Source organism: Empidonax traillii, unplaced genomic scaffold, assembly GCF_003031625.1.
Source record: "Empidonax traillii isolate 1590-97213 ecotype Southwest subspecies unplaced genomic scaffold, ASM303162v1 scaffold533:size792476, whole genome shotgun sequence".
NCBI lineage: Eukaryota > Metazoa > Chordata > Aves > Passeriformes > Tyrannidae > Empidonax > Empidonax traillii.
The window spans coordinates 272084-298651 of record NW_020955726.1 but is presented as its reverse complement, the minus strand read 5'-3'; the positions used below and the strand labels follow the sequence as shown (position 1 = coordinate 298651).

The following is a 26568-nucleotide window of genomic DNA, read 5'->3' as shown; positions in this document are numbered from 1 at the left end:
TACAAACAGGCTCTGAAGACAGACTTTTCTCCTAAGTGATGTATAGCAAGTGTGATCCCAGCACACTTTACAGCAGGGAACAGTAGAATAAGATTCTGGATCCAATAAAACAATGAACTGGGACTAGTCCCCAGATACCAATCCTGCTTTTTTCCTGTTTTACAGAAAACTCACAAGCCTACCAAAAGCAGCAGAAGTTTTGCCATTGGCATACACAGGGCTTTTGACCTATTGATTTTTTTTCAGAGCAATTTACCATGAGATTTCAGACTCTGAAATTGGTGTGTGGATGAGTAATGTATCTTATACAGTAGACCCCAGCTCTCAGCACTCTCCAAGTCAGGCCTCCAGTGCCAATGCTGATGTATGGAATTTCACAACTGACCTCATGAACACACTGTAATATCCTCCTAGTGACTGCTGTTTTCATGAGAAGCCTGATATTTAATTCTTAAGAATATAAACCTGCACAAAAGTGGCATGTTTGCAGGGCAGATAAAGTGAATTTATTATGAAGCAAATACCATCTATTCATTTTTGTCATGAATAGATAGGTCTGTTATTACAGAGGCAGCTCAGAATTAATCCTGTGAATCTCAAACCCAAACAATATAGAAGAAGAAACGTGGAAGGCACTGCACATTCAATGGGTGTGCACTTTCTGACAGAAACACCGGTTACTGTTGATTAGCACATATAATTTGGATTATATTGGATTTACTGTCCTTTGTCCAAACCTCTTGTGTACACCATGACAGGAAGATAAAGAGGAAAAAATGCAATGCAGATTAACCACACTGAGAAATATATTAGTAAAGAACAAAAAGGATAGGAAGTAAAACTACAATAGAGCATAAATATGTATTATGTACATACACATATGAAGAAGGAGAGATTAGGCGTTGCAGACATTATTAGATTTTGATTTTCTGTCTGTTTCAGAACAGATTCATTTTAAGGAAGCAGGCAAAATGATTGCTTGAATAGCTATTAGCTCTAACAAACTTCTGTGTTTTCTGGAGTAGCTGCTGTCACCATCACTGATATAACAGCTCCTTGTATAAAAAAAGGAAAAGAAAAGGAGATAACCAAGACAACACAATAGGAATAAAGCATCCAGGTTGTAAAACAAAAGAAGAAAGGTAGGGAAAACACTCAGCTCTATTCCTTAAAATAGAGGAAACAACACTGAATTACATGGTGTCAGATGAGCTGAGTAGGATCACATATACAATGCAAAAGAGAATTTTCCCACTGTGTGAAAGAGCAGATTCCAGAGATATCTGACACTGGGATGTATTTTCTTTTTGATCACAGTCTACTACATATGTCCTGCAAGAGAAAAAGGCATAAAGATGTCTTCTGAATATTCTCAAAGTAGCAGGAGATAGGCTGTGGGCTGTGCTGCTTTGCTGGCTCTGCTGATTGGGTTATACTGAAAGTTCCTCACAGGTACATGTTTAAAATTGCCTCTTCAGTGCAGACTACGTGTTTGCCACTGTGAAAATAGAAAGTGAGGGACACCTTGGAGAGTAACTGTTGTCCAACATTAGTAATAACCGAAGTGAAACTCTACAGAAAGTCTAATCTGCTAAAAGCGCTCAATAGACAAGTAATGGATGATTTAAGGACTGTAATTAAACTTAAATTAAGATAATTTACACCTGTTTTGGTGACCAGAAGGTCTCTCTGTACACCTTTGTCATGATTTTATAGTTTGTTTGGTTTAAACACCATTATTCCCAAATTTGGTTATGGCACAGGGTTTCAGACAGGGTGATGACCCTGGTGCGCTGGACAGTTCTCCGCTGTTTCAGAAACAATCTTAACTGAAACTCATTCATAAACTTCAGAAAGTCATATATGTACATTCTAAATTTTTTTTTTTATCTAAAATGAAACTCTTAACTCCATTCTTAATACTACTACCTTTATCAGTTTGCTTATAAGTCTCAACAACTTTATGAACTTTCTTTTCAGAAAAAGAAAAATCTCAAATGTAGTTTTTTCACTTCCTGTATAGAGCCTTGCAAACCCAAAATTTCTGTCTCATTCATCTAAATTTACTACATAAACTTTATTTTTATACTGACCCTAACAAACATGGTAGACTGAACCACTTTCTGGTTCTGCAAAGAAGAACAATGTGCATCACAAGATTTAGAAGAAGAAACTATGAAACCTACATGCTTTTCCTCTTTTTAATACATTGTCTTTATCCTGTCTTTATTTAACCAAATACTGGAACAGGCTGCATTACCATTTATTTGCCATTTACTTATTGTCAAATCCCTCTTTCCCAATGTTGAAAGAACAGAAGGTGTCACAAGTCATGTGCAGCAGGTTCATGACAAATTTGCTAGAATGCCTGAAACTTAAATTTCTGTTTGTGTTTCAAGTCCATGTGTATTTACATGGGAGTTTAAGTCATATTGACTCTACTTAGTGCAAGGCAAGTTGCATCAGATTCCTTCACTATCTGGAGCACTAAACCAGTCCACTGATGTAGAGCAACAAACCCCCTTTACCTCTGAAGACTACAAGGCAGCAAGAAGAGATTCTCCCAGAAAAAGTGTAAGAGTTTCATTCTCCTAATATCTCTGCTGTACCTGTAGTTGAAAATAGCTATGAAACTGTGTTACTATGTTCAATTATAAACAAATTGTTCAGAAACACGGAATGTGACTTTAGTAAATGACAAGATCCAGCAGGAGCAGGTAGAAAAGACATTTTTCTTCTTATCAGATATAATTGTATTATTTGTGAGTGTCATCTTTTGGATGTTTGATATTCTTTGCAAAGGTGATGCAATGCAAATGTGCTATCATTGGTCTAAACTGATTTTACCTTTCCAACACCTACCTTAGAGATAATGAAAGAAAGAATTAATGCACTTCTGTACAGGATGTAGGTAAGGAATTGTCCTGTATTTTTTCACAACCCTTACATTCTTTTATCCCATGCTGGTTTCTAGCCTGTGTGGATAACTGAGACTTCCTTTGTGTCAGGTATTAGAAGCGTAAGTAAGATTGCTGATGAAAAAGAATAGTGATGTTACCACTTCTCAGTGTCCTTTCTGTCTCAGCATAGAGTCCCCATGACTCTTACTCTTGTATGCAAGAGTATGAGAAGTGTGCAGATATCCATGTTTTTTTGACCTAATTGTGCTGTCATTCTCCACTGCCCACCCTGCTGGCAATAGTGGTCAGCCTGGATCATGTTATCTGATATTAGGCAAGAGGGTGTTGGATACTGTTGGACAGTGTCTTGATAAATGTTTCCTTGCCATCTACTCCTTCAGCAACCATCCTTACCATACAGTTTTCAACTTTCTGTTGCTCTGGACAGTCACCACGGTAGGAGTTGTTAAACACAGCAGACCTCCCCCCACCCACAGAATCCTCCATTACAAGAAAATCCAAAATCATTGCCTGCTCTTCCAAACATTTGAGAAATTGATATGAAAGTATAAGTAATGTAGACCTGCATCTTATGTAGAAACCAGAATTAGTTACCTCCTGAGATTTTTTCCTATTTATCAAAACATTATTAATTTAGATTATTTTCTGGAATAAGTCTCTTGTCAGAAAAATGAAAACCATCCTCAATTAGCTATTGAGATTTTTACTACCTGAGTTACTAAAAGTCTCTTTATTTAGACGCAAACCCATAATCTATTAAGATTTGAAATGCTTCTAATATATGGTGGAGTAAAGGAAAAAGCATAAAATCCCTTAAATTACATGGTCTGATATATGCAAACCTTAGACAATTAGGAAGAGAATAAATGCTGCTGTCAGTGGCATGGTGGGTCGGACAGCATTTGCTTAGGGTGACCAGCATCATCATGAGTGGATACAAAATTATTACAGGTCTCTGTAAAGACAAATGACATTTTTAAATACTCATTTGCAAAGTAGTAAATGTACAGAAGTGAATACTTAAATTTAAAAGGCATTTTCCAACCACAGCATTGGCAAAATTAAAAGGTTAAACATGAACCTGACTACAAATCCCTCCACTATGTCTTTCTACAAACAAGAGTGTTTCCATTTTATTATCCAGTGTTGTTTCGTGCTTCAGACATTCAATATGATTGCATTGCATATCACAGACTGAAACAAAAAGAAAACAAAACAAAACCCCACAAAAAATCACCTCAACACTTTAGAAAACTTCATGAAAGACGTTTAGGACTTCATATATGTGGAGGACACTGATGTTATTGATAACATGTTTAGAGTTTTAAGAAGTATTGAATTTAGATCTGAAACTCATTTACACTAAGAAACATGTGAAAATGTCACATTAGTGATTTGTCTACCGTCTGAAAGGGCAACACAACCCTCAGAGATTTTTGTTGTTTACTCTGACTGGATCTGCAGCAGGGAGCAGTATATGCTTTAGCATGTGCTACTGCTTTAAGTTTTAATATGAAAACCTCTGAAACTCACTATCTTGGACATCATTCCAGCTCAACCCAAGTAGCCTGCTTAGAGATGGAAAGTCACTTGCCTGCTCTTTGACAAGCCCCCTCTAAGATGAAAGCGTCTGGATTGGGATCACACAGTTGTTTTCTTCCTCACTGCCAGTTTCTTTTTGTGGTTTTTGTAAAGTAAGAAGGGAAAAATAACCCACTGAGAAGCAGTTATACCAAAGCATCTTAAGCCTGTTATATCATGAACTGGAAAAAAAAGAAAAAAGAAGAAGAAGAAAAAAAAAAAAGACAAGCAGACAATCTTTTTCTTTTTTTTTCTTCTTTTTTTCCTTTTTTCATTCCAAACATTTCCTTTCAGATGTCCCTTTGAAGTCACAGGCTTAAAGTGTGAGTGACTGAGAGCAAGGAGCTGTGAAATGCGCCTTTGAGCCATAGATTTCTCAAAGAGTATCACAAGGAGTATATGACTGGGGTACACGACATCTGCAAATCAGCGTGGTGTTACTGAGGCTTTGTTCAGCCTCAGACTCTGAGAGCTGCAGAGAACCATAAACTTCAGCAGGGGAAAATCACCTCATATCCTGGGTCTACCTTCCCACTTGGGTTTTCTCACTTCCACTGTATGCAGTCACTATGTTAATATAATTAGCTAACAAAGAAATAATTGAACACATACATAAATTCTGTATATAATATAATAAAATTGTTTATTATATGTACATAAATTGGGTAATATTACTACCTTCTGTTTCAGCTATTGCTCTGTTACCATTGGATACTTTCTTATTGGTAAAAATACACTGCCACTTCTCTGTTGTTGTAAGGATGTCCCTTCAAACTACTCTCACAAGACATCACTCTTCATAGTCTCTAGAACAATTCCTGCTCATATGAATCTGATTCACTTCATAATCAAACACACCAATTAGCAGAAGACTTCAGTCCTGATTAGTTATGTCTCCTGATTCTCCAGTTGTGAATCTTCTACATTTGTCATCCAAAACAATATTCATTGTTTCTCTTAAGTAAGGGTTGTTGGAGAGAAGATACTATGCCCCACTGATAATTCTCAAATATGGAGCAAAATTGTCCCTCAGGATTTTGGAACAGTCAATGAGGATGTATCAGTTTCTTACAAACTTCAGAGAAAAGCTGTTGAACATTAGAACTATTTTTCTAAGTTGTCTGGTAGAGCCAGTGATCAGCGTCACCCAATACTTATTTCTGGTGGGAGGGCAGCACCATAGTGTGTCATTACAGCATCACTTCATGCTAGACCCCTTAGGAGATTTATTTGAGACTGCAGAAATCTTTTTTTTTTTCTTCCTGCAGTTTAAAGTGCTCACAGAAATGGGAGCTGAGCACTGCCAGCAAAGGGAATAACTGTTAGAACACAAGATGAGAAAAATAACACTGTGTAACCCAAGGAAAAAGGATAACCAGAAGTCTGCTCTGAACAGTACAGAGCTGATGAACAAGGTGAGAGAGACCAGAGAGGTTTGAGACTAACAGGTGTTACACTAAGCAGTAAGGTAAAATGACAAGTGAAATCAATAAGTGGAAAGAGTGATAGAGTTCTGTCCCAAACCTATAGGTTACAGATCAGGTCCTAAAGCAAAGCTGCTGAAAATATCTGAGGAAAAAGTGTCACTGATAGGGAAAGAAGATGCTAAGGCAGCACTTGGCAACACAGCCAAGAGCAGGGGAGAGAGATACCAAGACAACTCGAATCCTCACAGCATGACTCGGTGGAGGGCTGTGGCTGTTTCACAGCACTGACACCCCAGTCCAGCTGAGACCACCCACTCCAGGGGTCCCCCAGGTTTAGCCTTTTGCTGTTTACTTTATGTAGATTTTTTCCACTGTGTTTTTGGACATTTTACTCATCCCCAGGGATGACAAGCACAAACAGAGAAACTCTGTGATAAATGCCAGCTTCACCTGGAGATAAAAATCTGAATCCCACTTGTTTATCAGAATCTCATACATTTAGAAGGCAGACCCTTCCTGAAATGCATTGTTAATGGTCCCAGACCCAAGGTCATGGCTTTGGTGCAGAACTGAGTAAGAGAAGAATGATAAGAAAAGGGGGAAATAAGTTCATGCCCATAGCACAGATAATAGCACAGAAAAGAACAGAACTAATATAGTGGGGGGAAAAAATCATCTCTATACAAATATTAAATACTGGAATTCTTGGTTACAAAAATAAAATGATACATTTTTGAAAAAAATCATTTCTATTCTCTTCTTTAAAGAGTTTATGGAGGTCAAGTGTCAATGAATGGCAATAGATTTAAGAAATTAAATGTTTGAATGACTATCAGAGGTGAAATTTCAAAACTTCAGGTCACTTTAGTGTTTCCACAACACTGTTAAACAGGCAAGGCATAAAGAAATGCTGGCCAATCTCTCTGTGGGCTGTAATGGAGTAAATACAGACAAGTATTGAAACTTGGGGCAGTGGGGAATTTCTACTGAAAACCAGCATTAAGGGGTGAAAATTTGAAGATCCAGGTGAATGCTCTTGCAGAACTCTTGCAGTCACTCTTTCTTGCTTTCTTCTTATTAACTTCTTTCTTTTTCATTCACATCTCACTCTTGTCCCCATTTCCTCCCTCTTATTTCCACCTATTTATTATTTCTCTTTTCTCTTGCCCCACACATCCTTATATGTCTTTCTCTAGGGATGTCAAATAGATCTGTGCTGTATGGAGGCACGTTGCAATGCAGCAATCACTGCTGAGTGATTCTGCTGCTGTTGCATGGCACAGTGGGAGGGATTTAATCTCAGACATGACACTTCAGGGACTCAGAAGATTGATGGAGGAGATTGTTCCCTAGGTACATTAGTAGACAGTATTCGTATCTAGATTTAATTTTACTTTCCATATGTTTTCTTTACCATGAAGTCCCAAACTAAGGAGTTGTTATGTAAAGATGGATTTAGATTCAGAGAAGTGGACCATGTAGGTGACACTGCCGAAGAACAGGGTAAAGTGAAACCTCAGTAAACAAAATATATTAGTTAGTAATGTTTTTCTCCTTAGACATAATTGCTGTAGAAAGGTGATCTGAGATGTAGAAGCAGAAACAGCACACTTGCAGACAACAGATAAGCCTGCCAAAGGTAGAAAGAGAGTATTGTACAGCATAATTGTGGAATTTCAGGACATTAATAAAAAGATGTTAAGGTTCTCAACACCAGAAATGGGAGAGGAACTGACTTCATTCAAATTGATTCATTCTAGAAACAGTCGTGCTGAAGCCGACATGGTGTTTCTGCCATGACATGTAAGAGGTTCTGATGAGGTAAAATATAACATCACAGTCTCTGAATTTCAAAATCAATCTTTCTCTTTTAGTTAAAAACTCACTTTTGACTTAGAATAAAATGTGTGAAACATCAAGTGTATTCATCACCATCATTCTGTAGAAGTTTTCTACCACAAAGACTTCACTGCTAAAATGACAAGATCAGTTTGCAAAGTGCAGATCTGTCCATACAATAATGGCCTGCTCTTCTCTATCCTGTGCTAATTAAAGCCCCTCAGGCTTTTGGTAGTTTTAGCTTCAAATAATCTAGTTTAGCCCTTCTGAAACCTTGTATTTCAAATGTTCCCAATATTTTATTTTTGCAGTTATTCAAGAGAGATTAGAGTTTGATTTGAGCAGCCTTTGCAATGTCTCCTAAAAAATCAAAATTAGCAGAGACCTTTAGAGTATTTCCTTATGAATTTTAGTCTGAGTATTATTTTTACAGAAGTTATGTGGTCAGAGACAAGTCTCCCAGTTTTCCAGTTATTAGGTTAACATTATATTATTTTTTAGTACAGGGTAGGGCTTCTCTTAATGATTGGTGACTTACTCATATGCAAAGATAAGGTTGTTTTCCTGGGTAAGGCTATTTGCAGGATGTTGAGAACAATATCTGATACCCACACACCAGAGCCAGATTTAGACACGGATTTCTTAAACCTGTAATGGAGTTGAAAAGCAGTTAATTTGCAGATATAGTCTGTGTTTAATAAAGTAGGTACCAGTCATTTAGTGAAACACAGCACAGTCAGAGACTTAGAGAACATACAATAATGTAGTACCTAAGAAAAAATGATAACTAAGTATTTCCTTCCTTTGGCAAGGAAAATTAAATCTTTGAGGTTCACAAAAGGAAAGATGATCATACAGACCCACAGCAAACATTCATAGATGTGATCATAATATATTTATAATTATCTGTAGCAAACACTTCATTTGATATTTTCAAATGTTTTAATAAATATTTTCTTAGGTATTGCTACCATCTTTCCACCTTTCACAAACTTTTCTCAGACTGCAGAACAAACTTGGAAAAATAGATTCTGATTTGGCGATCGAGGTGTCACTCCTTTCTGGTACAAGTTCTTGCAGTATTTCACTATCACTGCTTCAAATGAAGTCTACAGTAATACAGGCATAAAAAAGATTTGGCTGCCCTCTCAGAAACGAATTTGAACTTCTGTTCAATATATGCTTAGATGCTTGCAAAGAATGTGAGTCATTTCCTTTTATATCTGAGTTGGCATTCTTCTCTGTGCTTCTAATCTACATCCCAGGTAAGCTGTTAAGTAAGATGGAAGATGTGTAAAAATCCCAAAAATTAATGGACACAGAAGCAGAACAGATTAGATTTTCAAGCTCTTGAGAACTTCATGTAAGACTGACCATAATGGGTTTAAAAGAATTTTAAAAGCATTTGCTGAGTAAAGAAATTGTGTACTGTCTATAACAGGTTAGAGTATCATCTAAACATATCACCAGTGAATCTGATCATAAGTAATCATAAATGAGTGAATAAGAAAATCCTTGGCAAAAGCAATGAACTGACACCATCTACAACCAAGGGAAAAGGAAAGTTTTTCTTTAACTTCAGTAAGAGTCTCTTTGGGCCCTCAGTATGTTAATATTCCTGTCAGAAGCCCTACTGAAGGCTGAAAAATCTCTGAAGAACTGTAAGAGTCTTCATGGGTTTATTCAAGGTCCCAAAAGGACCTCCATGACTTGGAGGGATTTGCAGAGATTCACTGAAATATCACAGCATCTTTTCTGGACTCACTGTCAGGTTGAGGGGTTAATCAGTGATTATTTGAGAAACCTTATCTGTACTGTATTGTAGCTCTCTGTTACTTTTTCATGATCGATATTCCTTCAGGCCCTTGAAGAAAAATAATAATTAAAGCCAGGAAGAAAAACAGAAAGAGTGTGGATTTAGCTGTTGATTGTTTGAGGATTTTTTGTTATTTTGTTTTGTTTTGGGAAGATTGTTTGTTTGCTTCTGTTTTGGGGGCATTTTTTTAGTTCTACCTATACATATTTTAAGTGAGAGATGCATTACCCTAATGCACTAGCTTCAGGTAAGAATAAATTCTGGTTGGCTTCAGTCAGTCTTCCCTCTCCTTTTTCACTAGCTTCACCACTTGTCACTCAGGGACTTTGAGTAGCTCTCATAAGGTTTTTCTCTTTAATAGCACAGGTATGGTGGCTGATATGAGGATAATGAAATACTGTTCCTCCAATTCGTGCTGGGCTGCTGAGGGATCCCTTAACTCTCACCACACTTTTCCTTTAGAGAATTTGTCCTTGAATCTAATGATCTTCAATTCAACCTTAACAGAAACTTTAATAACTCTTCTGCAGAGGTAACCTTTCTCATGGCTGAGGATAGGTAAAATTTTAGTCTGAGTTCTGAGCTCTAGTACAAGGGTTTTATCTAAAATGCTTGAAGAAGATAGTTATAGTCAAATAAAAACTGTCTTGTTTGGGTTGACTGGTGTGAGAAGTTTCAGCCAAACTTCCAGCTACAGCGGTACAGCACAAGGAGGAAAAGAGAAGTGACTTACTGAAATCTGTAGCTTTCATCTCCCTTTTCTAGTTATCCTATAACCTCTGTAAGTGGAAAGCATAGGTCCGCTGATGAAATGTGTGCATGGCATGACCTAGTCCCTAGTTTTTAATCTTTTGATGACATCAAGCCACTCTTCTGACCCATTTATAGCCTGTTCTGAAACAACAATTTGAGTTGGATCATGTCCAAAGAGATGACTCAACAATTGTGGCTGCAGTGGATAAGCTCAGGCCCAAACATGTGTTTTTGTTCAGTGATTGCCCCAGTCTAACCATGCCTTTTCATTCATTCATTCTTTGCTGTAAGAATATTTAGCTGTAATGGTTTCAGATTTTCATTAAATTATATCTCTGCTTACTACTACTAATAAAACATAAATTGCAATAAAATATGTGGCTCCTCCACCTAGGAGACAAGTAAGTATCTAAATTTTCTAGAAATGTCTGTTTTATGTGGTAACTGCCTATCTGTGCCTCTAGATGGAGATCCTCTCCGTTTAACTCAACCCTCTAGAGAAAGCTGTGGGATGCTTCAGTAAGAGCTCCATTTTGCTTTTCATGCTCCGTAGACTAAAAATTACTTTTTTCTCTGATTTGTGGATTAAAAAAAAATTATTTTCATCTTATTTACTAGACCCATTTCACACCTTACCTGAAAAAAAACCAAATCAAACCAAAAAATCTTATTCTGTTCTAGCTTTAAACAGCAAGAAAGTCCCTAACTATTTGCCTGAAATGTAGTGGTGAAACCCTCTGATTTTCAATTGCTATTCTGCAAATTCCCTCTAGTATGTAAGCACCTCTGACAAGCTGAGGTGCACAATATTGCAGGTGGGGCTCACAAGGAATGATATGGACCAATGTTTTCAGTCACTATTATCATATGGGCAACTATATCATATGGTTCTATCAGAATGGAGAGGAAAACCTTGCCATAATTCACCAAATGACTTGGTTATTTTCTCGCTTGTTTTGGGCCAAGGGTGTTTTATATATAATCCTAACAAGAGTAAAGAGTCATGTCAGTCAAAGTATCTTCTCTAGTCCAGGAGGTAAAGATTCATTTTTGTGGATCAAAGCCAATTAGATAAAACTATGCCTTTTAAACATAATTTTCAGGTTTTCCCAATGCATTAGGAAGCAGAATTTAGCTTGCAGTGATATCAGCTGCCTAAAGACAGAATGAAAATTCTCTCTTAAATACACAGGTCCTGAAAAAAAAAGACATATCTGCAGCCAAAACTATACTTACAGAAAGATAATAAAGTGCCCTAGTAGCAATAGGTGACTAACAGTAATAGTAATAGCAATAGCAACAATACCAATATATTAGAAATAACTATCCAGATCTTTAAGAAAAAACTGCTCTTTTGTTGTTGTTATTATTTCCTGAAATCAGAGAGCTTATTAGACTATAAGAACAGCAGTAAGCAAGATGTAATAAATAGCTGTACAAATCCTCAGACCCTAACAATAGCACTGAGGCAGCAGTATTGATGCCAGCACTGACACCCACTCATGTATAGTCCCCTGCTGCTTTTGGGAGAGTAATATTATTTCTGATTTATTTCAACTGCTGTTAGTGCCACAATGTTATTTTGCTTTTTTAATGGTCTATGACTCTGATCTATTCATTGTTTCAAGATATGTACAGAAATCGTTTATTTTGCACTTATGGTATCCTTCACAATGAGACAGGAAAAAGTAGATCCAGGCAGGCCCACAGGGTATTTTTTTGTAGGACATCTGTTGATTGAGATAAACAAAAATGCATGAAAATAAAAAGAATGGACTATACTGAGACACTAACAATTTGCAAAGATGTTTCTAGTTTCAAAGGATTGCAGAAAGTAATCCATGTGGTGAAGATTCTAGTCTTCGGGTGTTTGGAAATTTTCTGAAATGTATTTTTACCAAAAGCCTAGATTATATCTTTATTCTCTCTTAAAGACCATAACAAATTCTGACTAATGGACTAAGGATATTTTTCACAGGCTCGGGGATTTTGTTTCTCTCTTTTCGCTTTCACATTGTGGGTTTAAATAGTGGCAGGAAGAAATTTAGAATCAAAACCAGTGCAGTTCAGGATAAAAATCAGTTCAGGAAAAAAGATCTGCTATTGCTAGAGCAAAAATCAAATCCATTTTACATAGGTTTGGGCTGAAGAGGAACTAGATCAAAGAGGGGAAGTTAAAGTGTTTCTTACTTTTGCTTGAGAGCTGGATGTTGAAAAGTGCTCAGAGTGGAAATACACAGAGATTCCTGGGTAATCCCATTTATAACTTTCAGGTACAGATCATTAGTTGCCTCTTTCATGTCCTGACCATCATATGATTCCAGAGAATTCAAAGACATTAAATCCTTACCAAATTTAACTTTTCAATATGGACAATACAGAGGAAGGATTTGTCTAACAAACAGTGACAGGCATGGTGTATCAGCCACTTTTTTCAACATACACAACATTGGTATAGTCTCTTTTGTGATAGATGTTGGAGACATATTTTAAATTTAAAATTACAATGATTTGTATAAGAATCACCTGTACCAAATAGATTTGATCCTGTCAGGGTAAGTGGAAAGCACACCCAGCGGGATGCAGTCCTTAAGTAGCTGCTGTTTGAAGATCATGATCCTAAGGGTGACATGCAGTCCTTGTCCCTTCTCTTTGACCTCCCATTTCCTCTGGCCTCCTCCTCAGTACCTGCAACAGAATAGGATGAACACCCTCAGTAGCAATGTTTTACTTCCTCGCACTCACAGCAGTTCCCTTTTGCAGTGAACCAACTTAAAGACTTCACTCATCAGACCTGTTCCTCTGTTCCACACAACTGCTGGGAGGTAAATGAAGGAAAACAAGGCATGCAGTGGCTGCCAACACGCTCTGAGAAGACTTACTTCAGCCTGCCTCAGCCTGGACTAGGTTTCTCCTAATGGGTGATATTGGGCGTCCAAGTCAACACACACGTGCTCTGCTTCTTCCTGTCAGGTGCTCACTGCAAAAAGACCTGGGATCACATCAGGCCAACAGTGTATGTGCCATATACTCTACCAAACCCCCCAGTTCTGCCCCAAACCATTGCTTAGTCAAAAGATGGGAATGATTCTCAGTACTATGAGCTCTTTAGAGGGAGAAAAAACTGCACTGGAAATACTTCCCAAGTACATATCAAATATAAAACAATGAATTACTTTATATGTGGATTTCTTAGCTTTGAACATTTTCCACGTGGTGATTACGGTGTTTCCATTCCACAGAGTCATATATATTTTGAAATATATTTCAGAAAATGAACTTGGTTGGTTTTCAGGTCACAAGAAACATTCCTTGCCTTTTCTGGGTATTCTCTGTTTAGCAAGAATGCACTTAGTAAAGCAGGATAAATTATAGAAGCCCCTGGGAGTCAGTGCCATATTGTGCAACTCACACAAACACCCATGGGCTTGCAGAGGAGAGCTCTGTTTGTTCAGGAATAAGATCTGGTATTTCTCATGCAGGAGGTCATATTACCTTGAAATGCCTCTGCCCCGTAGCTCTGCCTGATGAATAACATCTGCTCCCATAACAACTGCCTCTCCAGCAGGAGAGATGGGCTCTGTGGCATGACAAAAACAAAAGCAGTCCACATCCAATCCTCTACCAAGGCAGCAAGTGATCACAATAAGAAACAGAAACCTCTCTATGTGCCTGATTCAAACGCTCCTGGAGCCAATAGGAAAGAGCCCAGAAGATTTCAGGGTGTCTTGGGTTAGGAAACATGCACACCCCTGTCTCTGCTCATATAAGGGTAATACTATCAGCAGCTACAATAAATACCAGTTGAAACTGAATGTTTCTCTCCAGTTCTTTGCCTTCTCGTCAAGAGACACAGCAAAACATGGGTCACTTTACAATCATACTGATGCAAGGAAAGGAAGTTTTTACTGGAGTTGGTGATAGCAGATATGTTTTTTTCCATACTTAAGAAATCTGTAATAGTCAAAGTAATTTGAAGTCCAGAACTAGCAGCCTTCTTACGGGAGGAAAGGTTTGTGCCACAAGAGATCATGGGGAAAGCAACTCCTCTGCTTTGCTTCCATTCACATTAACACACTGAAATCCTATTCCCAGCAAGTAAAATTAGCCATTAGCTTTCATCCTACTCCTCACAGCCCAGACAATAAAATCAGGAGAACTTCTACTGAATTACCGATATTTCCAGTGCAAGTGGCTAAAAATTTCACCTGAAAAGACGTAGCAATAAAGTTAGCTGGGAGACGGTAATTTGGTTTCACAAGTTTCAATTTTCTAAAACAAATTATTGTTTTTCAGTGGGATAAAATGAACTTCAGAACATTTTGTTAAAAATAAATTGAAGAGGAACATTTGTTTTCTTATCATAAAGCACAATTTTTTCAGCTCTGATCCTCTCTCACTTATTTCCATTTTGCTTCCCCACTCATTCTCTGTCACCAGAGGTAGCTGCAGAGCCCTGGATCACAAAGGCTTTCCAGCTGCACTTTTTTTTTTTAAATCAATACATTTCTCTGTGCTTCATTAAAAATGCATTCTGTTAAGAATGTTCATAAACAAATCTGCTTGGGAGAAGTTCTTAGCTTGTCCCAAAAATTGATATCTGACACTTCTAACAGGACAACCAGCTGCTCAGCTGTGAAGCTTTGGGAGAAAAATACGCTGTGAAGTGCTGAAACGACAGTCCTGTATATTAAAGGTATCCTGTCTATTTTTTTGCACAGAGTATAAATTTTGCTACATTCCATTCAGCTTAGTCTTACTTCCCTGTTTTGTCATCTTGACCCTGATCCCAAGGATTTTAGGGATATACCTGTGAAGAGATAGCTGGAAAAAAATGTCTGTGTAGCCTTGTGTTTATCCATGTATATTCACTTCAATACGGATTTGACAAACATGTCTTAGCTGTTTTTGAAAGCAAAGGCAAATGAGTCCTACATTCTGCCAGTTGTATTTCTTTATGTATAAATTACAAGATTACAGACAGGAAACCTTTAACCTGGTAGAGCATTTTGACTTTTCCATGGAGACAGACTTGCTTATTTTTCTGGGAGGTAGAAGGCTTTCTGCCGCTACGCTGACATTTTGCATCATCTTCTTCCTTTTGCATCTGAAAAAAACAAAACCAAAACCAAAACAAAAAACAAACAAACAAACAAAAAAACCACTTAAACAACCAAACCACAGTTCTGAAATGGCAGTGAAAATACTTTACTCCTTTTGAGTGACATGGACTGCATATGTCTGTGCATCTGCAGGTCAGTCAAAGGGACCAGAGGAGAATTCTTTAACCCTGGGTGTATAAGGGAGCCAACCTAAATGATTTTTTTTGTCTTCCTTTGATTGCACCACCAAGTCTAGAAGCTCTTTTTTAAAAACGTGATCCCGTATGGTTGGGGGGAATAAAGGAGAATATTGTAATTAGAAAAAATCTAACTTCTCTCTCACATCTGGCCTTTATGCCTCAATAATCCCTCGAGTGCAGCTCATAAATAATGAGCACTCAGAGTTGGGCTGTACAATTCCAGTGTATTCTATTGACTTCCAGGAGATGCACAAAAGAATAGTACATATCCTGAAGGCAAAAGCATGTGCCATTTTCTTAGTCTTCTATCATACATATATTGCTAGTAGTTTAATTACAACTTGTTGAGTACTGCTGGTAGGCTATACAAGACACAAAAAGAATGCTGTGTATAAACAGAACTGATTTTTATCTTTTTCTTTATTTCTCATTATCCCACTATCCATTTCCATAGACCTTTTGTTGTAACTTTACGTGATACAGATTAAAAACATTGTGATTTGAGAAAAATACAAGAAAGCAAGCACCTAGCAAGTATAATCTCATCAGGTTTAAAAAAATCAAACGAACAACAATGCCTTTTCCAGGTACAAATACTGAAAAGTATGTAAAAAATAACTTTAATCTCACTGAAATTGGGGGAAAAAAAAAAAAGAAAAAATAACTATGCATCTAACTAGATAGCTAGATGCTCAACTGAGGTGAGTTTCCTTATTTTGTTGACTTCAACAGGCCTACTTTTTTTTGTTTATTGACAGACTAATTAGTTTCATGCAGGGCCAAAATCTTTGTATGTGTTGACAAAAAAAAAAAGGAACTGCAGGATAAGAAAATTAGAGGGAAACATGAAACAAACTTGTTTGTTGCATAAATCTCACAGAAGCATGCCCAAGTGGAACATGAAGAAAAGATGGAAACAGAAGTTGCCTTCTTGTGTCTGTCTCCCAGTAAATCACAGCATTACTCTGGCTTATAAGAATGTCATACCCTCAGGTCTGGACTTTTTTATTTGGATTAGGGTTTGAAACAAACAGAGTGCACTATTTTGTCAGTAAGAAAGAAAACAATATGCAGATTCGGTTCCAAAATATTCAAGTCAATATTAGCTTTAAAAAAGCGCAAAGAGAAAAAAAAAGAAATCATCTGGGAACCTAAAAATGTAGATTTGGCTTCAAATGTGTGCCTTTCTTACCTATTTAGAGGCAGCTTATTGTTATGTGACTCATAAATGGATATTATGTGTTGTAAGGTGTTTTCATTAGCCAAAGCTGACTGGCTCTTCTGAATACATCTTCTATCTTTAAAGTCTTTCCAAGTAGTTTTTCTGGGATCCATTTCTTAAAGGCAAAGAGACTAATTTACTGATAGTAACTGTTTTCTTTTCTTTCTCTGTAGGTTTAAGCGGTAACTGGGTATCTTGTTAGCAGAACAGAAATGAATAACTCAACGTACATAAACTCTTCCACGGAAAATGTGATGGCTTTGGAGAGCCCCTATAAAACTGTTGAGGTGGTCTTCATCGTCCTGGTAGCAGGGTCTCTCAGTCTGGTCACCATAATTGGGAACATCCTGGTCATGGTGTCTATCAAAGTCAACAGGCACCTCCAGACTGTGAACAACTATTTCCTGTTCAGCTTGGCCTGCGCTGACTTGATCATCGGCATCTTTTCAATGAACCTGTACACCCTCTACACTGTGATAGGCTACTGGCCCTTGGGGCCTGTGGTGTGTGACCTCTGGCTGGCTCTCGACTATGTGGTCAGCAATGCCTCTGTAATGAACCTCCTCATTATCAGCTTTGACAGATACTTTTGTGTCACCAAGCCTCTGACATATCCTGTGAAGCGGACCACTAAGATGGCAGGAATGATGATTGCAGCTGCCTGGGTCCTGTCCTTCATCCTGTGGGCCCCTGCAATTCTCTTCTGGCAATTCATCGTGGGAGGAAGGACTGTCCCAGATGGGGACTGCTACATTCAGTTTTTTTCCAACCCTGCTGTCACTTTTGGCACTGCCATTGCAGCCTTCTATTTGCCTGTTATCATCATGACTGTCCTTTACTGGCAAATCTCTCGAGCCAGTAAGAGTAGAATAAAGAAGGGGAAAAAGGAAGCTGCCCAAAACCAAGATACAGTTTCCCCCAGCCTTGTCCAAGGTAAAATAGTGAAACCAAACAATAACAACATCCCGACCAGTGGAGATGGGTTGGAGCACAGCAAAATTCAAAATGGAAAAACCAGTGAGGAGACTGTGACTGATAACTGTGTTCAAGCGGAGAAAGAGAGCTCCAACGAGTCCACCTCTGTCAGTGTGGTTGCTTCCAACTTGAAAGAGGACGAAGCTACCAAAGATGCCAGACAGGCTTCTGCCTCCCAAGACCATCTTAAAGTGGAGAACTCCAAGCTGACGTGCATCAGGATAGTCACAAAGTCCCAAAAGCGAGACTGCTGCGCCCCTACCAACACCACCGTGGAGATCGTAGGTACGAATGAGGAGGAGAAGCAGAACAGTGTAGCCCGTAAAATAGTCAAGATGACAAAGCAGCCAGCCAAAAAGAAACCACCCCCCTCTAGAGAGAAAAAAGTGACCAGGACTATTTTAGCCATCCTTCTGGCCTTCATCATCACCTGGACCCCATACAATGTGATGGTGCTCATCAACAGCTTCTGCACATCCTGCATCCCTAACACTGTATGGACCATAGGCTACTGGCTCTGTTATATCAACAGCACCATCAACCCTGCTTGTTACGCTCTCTGCAATGCTACCTTCAAGAAGACCTTTAAGCACCTCCTTATGTGTCATTACAAAAATATAGGAGCTACAAGGTAAAAATAAAAGTAGAAATAGTTATGGAAAGGGTGAAGAAGTTCCAAATTAAGTTAAAAAACCCACAATGCTATAGCACTTTATGCTCTTCTATAGAATGTGCAATCCAGGATGTTTTGTGGAAATACTGATAGGGGCATCAGCTGTACCCCTGAGAACTACATTTAAAAACATTTTTTTAATAATTGAAAACAAGTCTTTAGGACATGGAGATGTTTGAGAAATTATTCAAGGATGTGAACTGGAGGCACAGTTCCTTACTTTCGGGGAATATTCTGCAGAAGGGCTTTAGAGTCTACTATTTTTGGTCATTCTGTGCAAAATAGTTGTTCTTCTTTTTTCTTTCTTTTACAATTTTTTTTCCCTGTGTCCGTTTAACACATCTTCATCTAGGGAGAAAAAAAAAAAGAGGAATTTTAATAATAACTGTGTGGAAGAGGCATAGGAGTATAGAAGATCACTGCATAATCTAAAGGCATCATGGCAGAAATTTTCTGAAGTTTGAAGTTGTCTAACTGTTTTTTGCCACTGTCGTGTAAGAAGCTTAATGTTGGGTACATCGTGATGAAAGTTATGTTGTTTATGACGTCACCATTTCCAAAACTGCATCAGTTCTGCAAGTGTACTTATGTTCAACACATAATCATTGCCTAACTTGTATATCATTCGAAGTCTGCAGCTTGTCCCATTCTACAGGCTTTTGTTCTGTGACTACTTCATCATGCCAAGATCAAAATGAAAAGATGTGGTCTCCTCCAGATTGCTGCATCCCAAGACTACTTCAGCATCCATGTAAACCAAAGCTTTTGAGACAATTTTGTTCACTTTGTTTGTCACATAATATCAAACTGTGGACTTGTCTTTTACCTCCATCAACCTTTTCTTCCTGTTTGTAGCATACTTGTCCAGGGCACAAAGACTGAATATCAAAAGTTGTAAATTCAAAGGTCTCATCCAGTCAGCCATAATAGTGGTCAGACAAAGGGTCTCAGCTGAAGAACAGAAACGAGGTTGTTACTAGGAAAATGAAGGTTACATCCTTTTAAAGTCAGGTGTATCCATTAAGAGGTATGTTAAGGCTTCACAAAATGAATAGCTAATATTAGATGAACATGTTCTTGATTCATCAAAAGATGATTATGATGAATTTATTGAGGAAAATAAAAAGAGTGATATATACCCACAAGTATATGTGGGTCCAAGTCCAAGTTCTGCCTAAGAGCTTCGTGTGAGACTAGGATGTTTTCTGAATGTATCCTGGAGAAGATGTTTACCTTCTGGAAAAGATGTTGTCTAAACTGCCTTTTGTACCAGCTGGGAGCAATATTTTGACTGTAAGCTGAGGGATATTATTAATAAAAAGGTGGAGAGAAAAACAGTAATTACACCAAACCAGATACTGAGTAGTCTGAACGGGAGTCTGGCAGTGGTCGAGTTCAAATATTTTCTCCTACTCCACACCAGCTCAAATTTAGTTTCTTTCTGCCTGACAAAGAATTTACTATTTCAATATTTGATATTTACTGTAGCACAATTGGGTACTGTGTGGACAAGTCAAAGGGTATCAGACTACTGAAAACATCAATTGTCTGTGAGTTATGCATATTACCTCCTTCTTAGTAACAAACTTCCAGGCACTAGTGAAAGTATATTTACAGATTTCATTACTCAAAAAAGTATAGACAGTGTCCTGAGAGTCTGTCTTCTTCAGTGAAAGCCACCCACCAAATAGGGTACCAAATCATTCTGTTATTCCATGTTACCGCATTAAAGTCTTCCAAAATGCATTTCAAAACAGCAACCTCTGAGATTACAGAAAAATTAATCTTGCAGATTTAAGCTTTACATTTAACAAGCTTATTGGAACACAGTGTCAAAGCACTTTGGCAATATGACAATTTTCATGTTTCATAGTACAAGTTCCCAGCAGAAGGTGAAAATGAGGAGGATTAAACTGCAGTAAATTAAGGCCACAATAAACTCAGGATTAATGTGTCTTAGTATGCCATCATTGATTTTATACCTCTAGTGATTTCATCCTACTATAGCTAAGGGTCTCCATACAGCCAAGGATGCAATTTTGCAACCCTCACTTGCCTTGAGTCATATTTACTATCACTATTTTCGTTGTCTTATTTGTAAGGAAGAATAACTCAATGGCAAAGCTTGCTGCTTGCCTTTCAAAACTACATTCACTAGGTTTATCTTGGCAGGTCAAAGGAAAGACAAACTATCATTTCTAGTTTATTCATTCTTTTACATTGTTAAAAAAGCCAAATAAAAAAAAACAAAGATAAAATGAAATCTGTTTCATTTCTAAATCTGACTTCTTTAGAAAAGTTTCCTAAGAGAAACACACCTGCTTCTTTCTTTCGGCAAGAGCTGTGCATGTCAACAGTACAGATACTCAAACTGGGAAATATTGCTTTGTATAGTCTTATTTAATCTTTTAATTCCATTTTTCCAGCAGGTGTGCAAATCCTTTTTTCTCCCATTTGAAGCTGTCCCTTGCTCATAATGAATTAATCTAGCAGCTAAGGACACCTCTACAGGTTAAGAAGTGCAAGATAAACATTACAATTACACTTCATCATGTGATGACACTCAGTACCATAGGGAAAAAAAATATCTTGGGGCCAGCATTCGTGAAACAAACAAGCAAATGAAACCCATCAGTTTGAAGCTTTCTGGCATTTTATTTAGCATGAGCCCCATTTTTGAACCTAAAAGACAAAATGCTTTGATTTGTATTATAGTATATTTAAAAACTTGCGGGACACACAATCCTCTGTGTTTCCACCTTGTAACAGTTTCATGGCACATCCACATTTACAGATAATTAAACAATGTAAAAATAGATGGCAGAATACACCTATGTATGTATCCACAGGCATGCAAGCACACACCCCAACCTAATTTATATACATGGAAAATATCATCTAATATTCAAACCATTGCATGGAATCTTGTTTGTGTGCTCATTGCCAGCTGATGGGAGGTGCAGAGCCAGCACATATTACACTGTCTACCCTCTCCTGAAGGCAGAGAAGAGGTAGAGTCTGCCCTGAGATACTTGGAACCTCTGGAATCTTCGTCTGGTTGTGGCTCACTAAGATAAAAATGTGATAATCATTCAAAGCCCCAAAATAATTTGTTCTTTTCAATATCCTTTGAGCTCTCATGTCTTTCCTTTGTGTCCAAACCACATTCACCAGGTTTCGCTTCCCTTCTGAGTGAGAGTTCTGCGAGATCTAGATGTTGGTCTTGAAGAGCAGCTCTTCCTGGGTAACCCCTCCAGCTTCCCTGGCTGTCACCTTGCACACCACTGGCCCCAGGTGCCCTGCTTCAGGAACTGCCACATCTTCACCTTGGGTTTGGCCAGAACATTTCAGTGGTACATCCACACCATGTGCTGCACTGGCTACTTTTGTTTCACATAGAAATTGAGTAAACTGTGCCCTTGTTTCAAGAGAAAAAAACAACCAACTAAACAAACAAAAAACCTGCCACAAAAAGACAACCACCAACAAAAAACTTGCAGTTAGTGCTTCTTGCCCCTTCTTTTTTTTCCTCTACTATTTCCAGAAAGAGGCCAAGACTGAAAAGTTCCAATCAACCTCTGACATTAGCCCTGCTGCAGCAGGATCTGTCTCATTGGCAACACAAGGGTAATCTCTTGTACTGTCACAGGCCAGCCCTACCTTCACTCTCCAGAAGGAGAACAGCAGCCTGAAGATGTCAGTCCAGTGGAAAAGAAGGAAAGAAAGGAAAGAAAAGAAAGGAAAGAAAAGAAAGGAAAGAAAAGAAAGGAAAGGAAAAAAAAAGGAAAGAAAAGAAAGGAAAGAAAAAAAAGGAAAGAAAAAAAGGAAATAAAAAAAGAAAGGAAAGAAAAGAAAGGAAAGAAAAAGAAAGAAAGGAAAGAAAGAAAAGAAAGGAAGGAAGGAAGGAAGGAAGGAAGGATGGAAGAAAGAAAGAAAGAAAGAAAGAAAGAAAGAAAGAAAGAAAGAAAGAAAGAAAGAAAGAAAGAAAGAAAGAAAGAAAGAAAGAAAGAAAGAAAGAAAGAAAGAAAGAAAGAAAGAAAGAAAGAAAGAAAGAAAGAAAGAAAGAAAGAAAGAAAGAAAGAAAGAAAGAAAGAAAGAAAACTGAAGTAATATCAAAAATCTGTTTTCCAGTGAGAGCAAATCTAAGAAAAAATTTTTGTCAGTCCTTTCTATTTGGGATTTTTCCTTTGATTTACTTGGAATCATAGGATCCATTCAAAGGTAGCAAAGTATTTCAATGTTGCCTGATGAAAAATACTCCAAATACAACATATCTATACAGGTCAGAATCCTTTTTCTTTCTTTCATTCTTTCTTTCTTTTTTGTCTTACAAATGCTCATGGGGATGAGAGTGCTCAAACGGACCCCAGGGATCTGTTGTTTGGCATTCACAAAGCATGAAGGGGACAAAAGCAACTGCTAAATCTATCAGCCCTTTGTTTTATACTCTTGTGGTGGAGGAAAACATATTGACAAGAAGAGGTGCTTTTATTAAGAGTGTCTGTGGTGAAAACAGCCCACACACAGTGAAGAAATCCTTGGGACGGCCTAGTTACTCCTCACCATCCCATATGGGATAGGAGAAGGAGGGGAGGGACATTTTTTTGGTTTTATCTCTTTATGGATTTGAATGTGTCCATCTGTCTGCTTTGCAGTGGGCCTTGTTAGTAAACTCATTGCCCTCTCCCCAATTTTGACTGATTTTGATCCCTGTTCTTCATTCCCATGGATGAGTAATTTCTATGGATGAATGTTACCTTGTTATAGTGTTCCCATTTTCTTCTGTGGTGCTGAGGGGGCACACTTTGAATTTTTCACTTCAATTGACAGCACTTCTCCGTGCCAGTTCTGTTTCCCAAAACTACTCATGGTACCAGCCTAGCAGGACCAAATAGGTAAAGCATCCTGACAGCCATCCTCCTGCAAATCTGTCATGAATGCAGTTGGAGGATGGGGGGGGGGGTGGGGGAGAAAAGAGTGATGATGATGTTTTTCCTCCCTCCTCTTAAAATAATTCCTAAAAATCTTAATTTTTTAACAAATTTGTGTGTTTCTTGTGAGAACATACAGTCTTAAGAAAGAAAATGCAGGAAAACAAATGCTGGCGCTGTTGCTGGGGGGCTATTACTGACAGATAATGAGTTTGGAGTTTAACAGCCTTTGATATTTTTAAAGCTCTCTTAAATGGTTCTGTACTCTCACCTGACAGCAGTGCAAGTGGTAGAAATTGAGAAGCTAAAAAGAAGCTAACTCTTCTTTCACCCTGGGTCTATCTACAGTGCCTAGAGACATATGAGAATGATTTCTATCCAATATCGCTTTTACTGTTTTACTGGTTTTGTACATCATGAAAAGCTCTAGACTTGAAACCTCTTGTTTTTCTAAAAATTTATAGAAAATTTATCCTTGAAGGAAACTGAGAGATTAATTTGCTGTGGCTTCTTTTCTCTGCCTGTCTTTCATCTTTTGTCACAGTCTTGACAAAAAGCTTTTCTCTTTCTTCACTTTAACAAGTATGTCACCTGTCTTTTAGCTACAGGCATGCAGTTTCCCTTGTCTTTTAGGCACTGTGAATGTTGGTATTCAACCTCTTTAACCCCACCAAAATACTGCTTGCTCTAGCATGCAAATCCCCTTCCACTGAAGCCCAAACTACTGTGTGAAGTGGAAAGTTCCATAAATCCTTTCTGCATGGGTTTTAAATTGGAAGTAAAACAAACCCTCGTATAAAACAAAGCCAAAACAATTCTTTTGTTTCCCACTGTTGTCATCTCTTTACTAGAAACAACTGTGGATAATGTCAAAGAGTGAATATTCTTGTAGTGGAATATCATGCAGCAACATGCACGGATTAATTTTATGCTCTGTGCAATGATAAGGCAGTGCTCCCTTCCCTTGAATTCTCTTTCATTCCAGAGCTTATTGGCATTTACTGACAATCCAAGCCTAAGAGTGTAATTATAGCAAGGCCGAGTTGAACATGAATCATTTATCACAACCAATGCAATTATTTCTGCTATATTTTTACTTCCCTCCTTTTGCTTTGGCCTCTTTTGCTACACTGTGGAACCAGTGGGTTCCATGAGTGTATCAGTCCTCTTAGGCCTCATATTTCAGGATAATGGGTAGATTTGCTTCCCAAGTTTCATTCTAGTATTATTCAAATTAAGGGAAATAAATTCTGGTGCCTTCCCAAGCTCTGCATTACCTGAAAAAGTGCTATTTGATAACTGCTCTTTTCATCTTCCCACAGTGAGTTTCTTTTCTTTTTCCTTTCTTTCTTTTTATTTTTTTTTTTTTTTTATTATTCATACTTACCAAGAAGTACACAGAAACTATTTTCTAAGAGATGTCCCAAAATGTTCTGACTCTCTGGAAGAAGCATCTCTGTGTGGTACATCAGGTCGTTTGATTGCAGCCCATGTTACAGTGGCCACTGGAAGGAAGGATTTCACTGAGTGTTTAATGTCTGGACTGACTCATCTGACAGCACTGAGGAAAGCACAGGGGAACACGCTTGGTGTGCCCTTACTTGCAAAGGGAGAAGGAAGTCACAGGTGGATTGGTTTTTTGTACCCACCAGCTCATGTGTAGCCTTCAGGGAGGAGGTAGGGATTTCTACCCCCACTAGAGGCTCTGTCTCTACATCTCTAGCCCAAAGACAGCTCTTCCCTGAAGCACCTCATGGTAGTAGTGGTATTAATAATAATAAAAAAACCTTTTTCTTTCATGGTAGTAGTGGTATTAATAATAATAAAAACACTGGTGAGAGTACCATGGTTGCCAATCAACAGATGTTCTTATATCTTATCCCTTATCTGCCACTTCGCAGAGGTGGTTGGTAAAGGTAAAGACTCGTAATTTGTAAATACCTTTAGATAGTGTGTTTTAACATGACCAACACCATATTCTGACTGTGTACAAAATAATACATTATGTGTAATACTATCCAGATAAGGTTATACTGTAAATATATCTACAATGAATGTCAAATTACTCTTCAAGCTCTATGTACGAGGAAAGAACCTCATCTCTTCTTGAGACCTTTTTTAACTTAAGGGTATGAAAAATCTGTTAATTGTTTATATATAAACCCCTGCATTCTTTTCTTCAAAAGAAAATACTACTGTAAGAAAGAAGGGAATGCATTACCTGTATGTGATATCTAAAATCACGTGGTAAAACTGGGAACTGAGGATCTTACAAGTAGGGGACTGGTCAAATTCTTAATGCCGTCCATTTGATCTCATTTAAATAAGATAAGCACAAGTTTATGGTTAGCTGTGTAAGGCTGACCCACTTGATTATATATACATTATAGATATATATTTATATATGCTGTATAGATATACACATATTATATGTAACATTCATACAGTAAAGGCAAAGTTTGATAAAGTTGTATTAACTGGGAATTTGGATGTAATGTTGTGATCCATTTGGAAGAAGATGTCTGCGTTATTCAGCAACACAGGATGAAGAAAGAAGGTGTTTCACCAAAACGAGCTGGAAAGAATGACATGATGAGGGTTTGAAACATTTTGAAGAGACAACTAAAATTACATGCAATGTATGTGTATGTACTTCTGCTGAGTTGTATTCCTAGTTAAAGCATTGCATTAAACAGAGAATTATAACAATAATAAAAATGTTTTTGTATGTGGTATCTTTGTGTATTTTATCTTTTTACTGAGTGAGATACACTACGAAATGTGAAATGGGAATAAATAGAAAAATAACTGCCCTAAAGTAGCCACTGGCTATAAGACTGTTTGTAGTAATGAGAAAAAATTCTAACCTTCTTTTCCCCGAATTTCTGGGCAAGCATGAAGTTTGAGGGAAGTCTAGACCACTATTTTACTAGTCCTTATCTTGTCCACATCTCTGTTCCACCTTCAGAAGGTCTCACCATTAATCTCACTGTCCCTTGAGCAGTCTGACAAGGGTCTCCAATAAGACATTCCTCTATATATTTCTGTCATCCAAGTATTGAAAGGGAATAGATAAGATTCTTCTGTAGCCATCCTGTTATATCAAAGCAAAAGAAACTTTTAGTTAT

At 37.8% G+C, this 26568-nt stretch overlaps 1 protein-coding gene across 2 annotated transcripts; it reads left to right on the top strand.

The window, feature by feature from the left end:
- Nucleotides 1-2441: 2441 nt before the first annotated feature.
- Nucleotides 2442-22271, top strand: CHRM2 (cholinergic receptor muscarinic 2). 2 transcript variants are annotated; one of them, XM_027897214.1, is made up of 3 exons: nt 2442-2574; nt 17035-18467; nt 21684-22271. In XM_027897214.1, the coding sequence occupies exons 2-3, from the start codon at nt 17074-17076 to the stop codon at nt 21703-21705; spliced, it is 1416 nt and encodes a 471-aa protein (XP_027753015.1). In that variant the 5' UTR covers nt 2442-2574; nt 17035-17073; the 3' UTR covers nt 21706-22271. The 2 variants fall into 2 exon arrangements, with proteins under 2 accessions (XP_027753015.1, XP_027753016.1); XM_027897215.1 differs by lacking the exon at nt 21684-22271 and having other exon boundaries at nt 2443-2574; nt 17035-18520.
- The last annotated feature ends 4297 nt before the right edge of the window (nt 22272-26568 follow it).

Coding starts and splice junctions, on each gene's coding strand:
- CHRM2 (XM_027897214.1), top strand. CDS start 17,074: ATGAATAACTCAACGTACATAAACTCTTCCACGGAAAATGTGATGGCT. Junction 18,468..21,683: donor AAAAATATAGGAGCTACAAG/GTAAAAATAAAA, acceptor CACATTCACCAG/GTTTCGCTTCCCTTCTGAGT.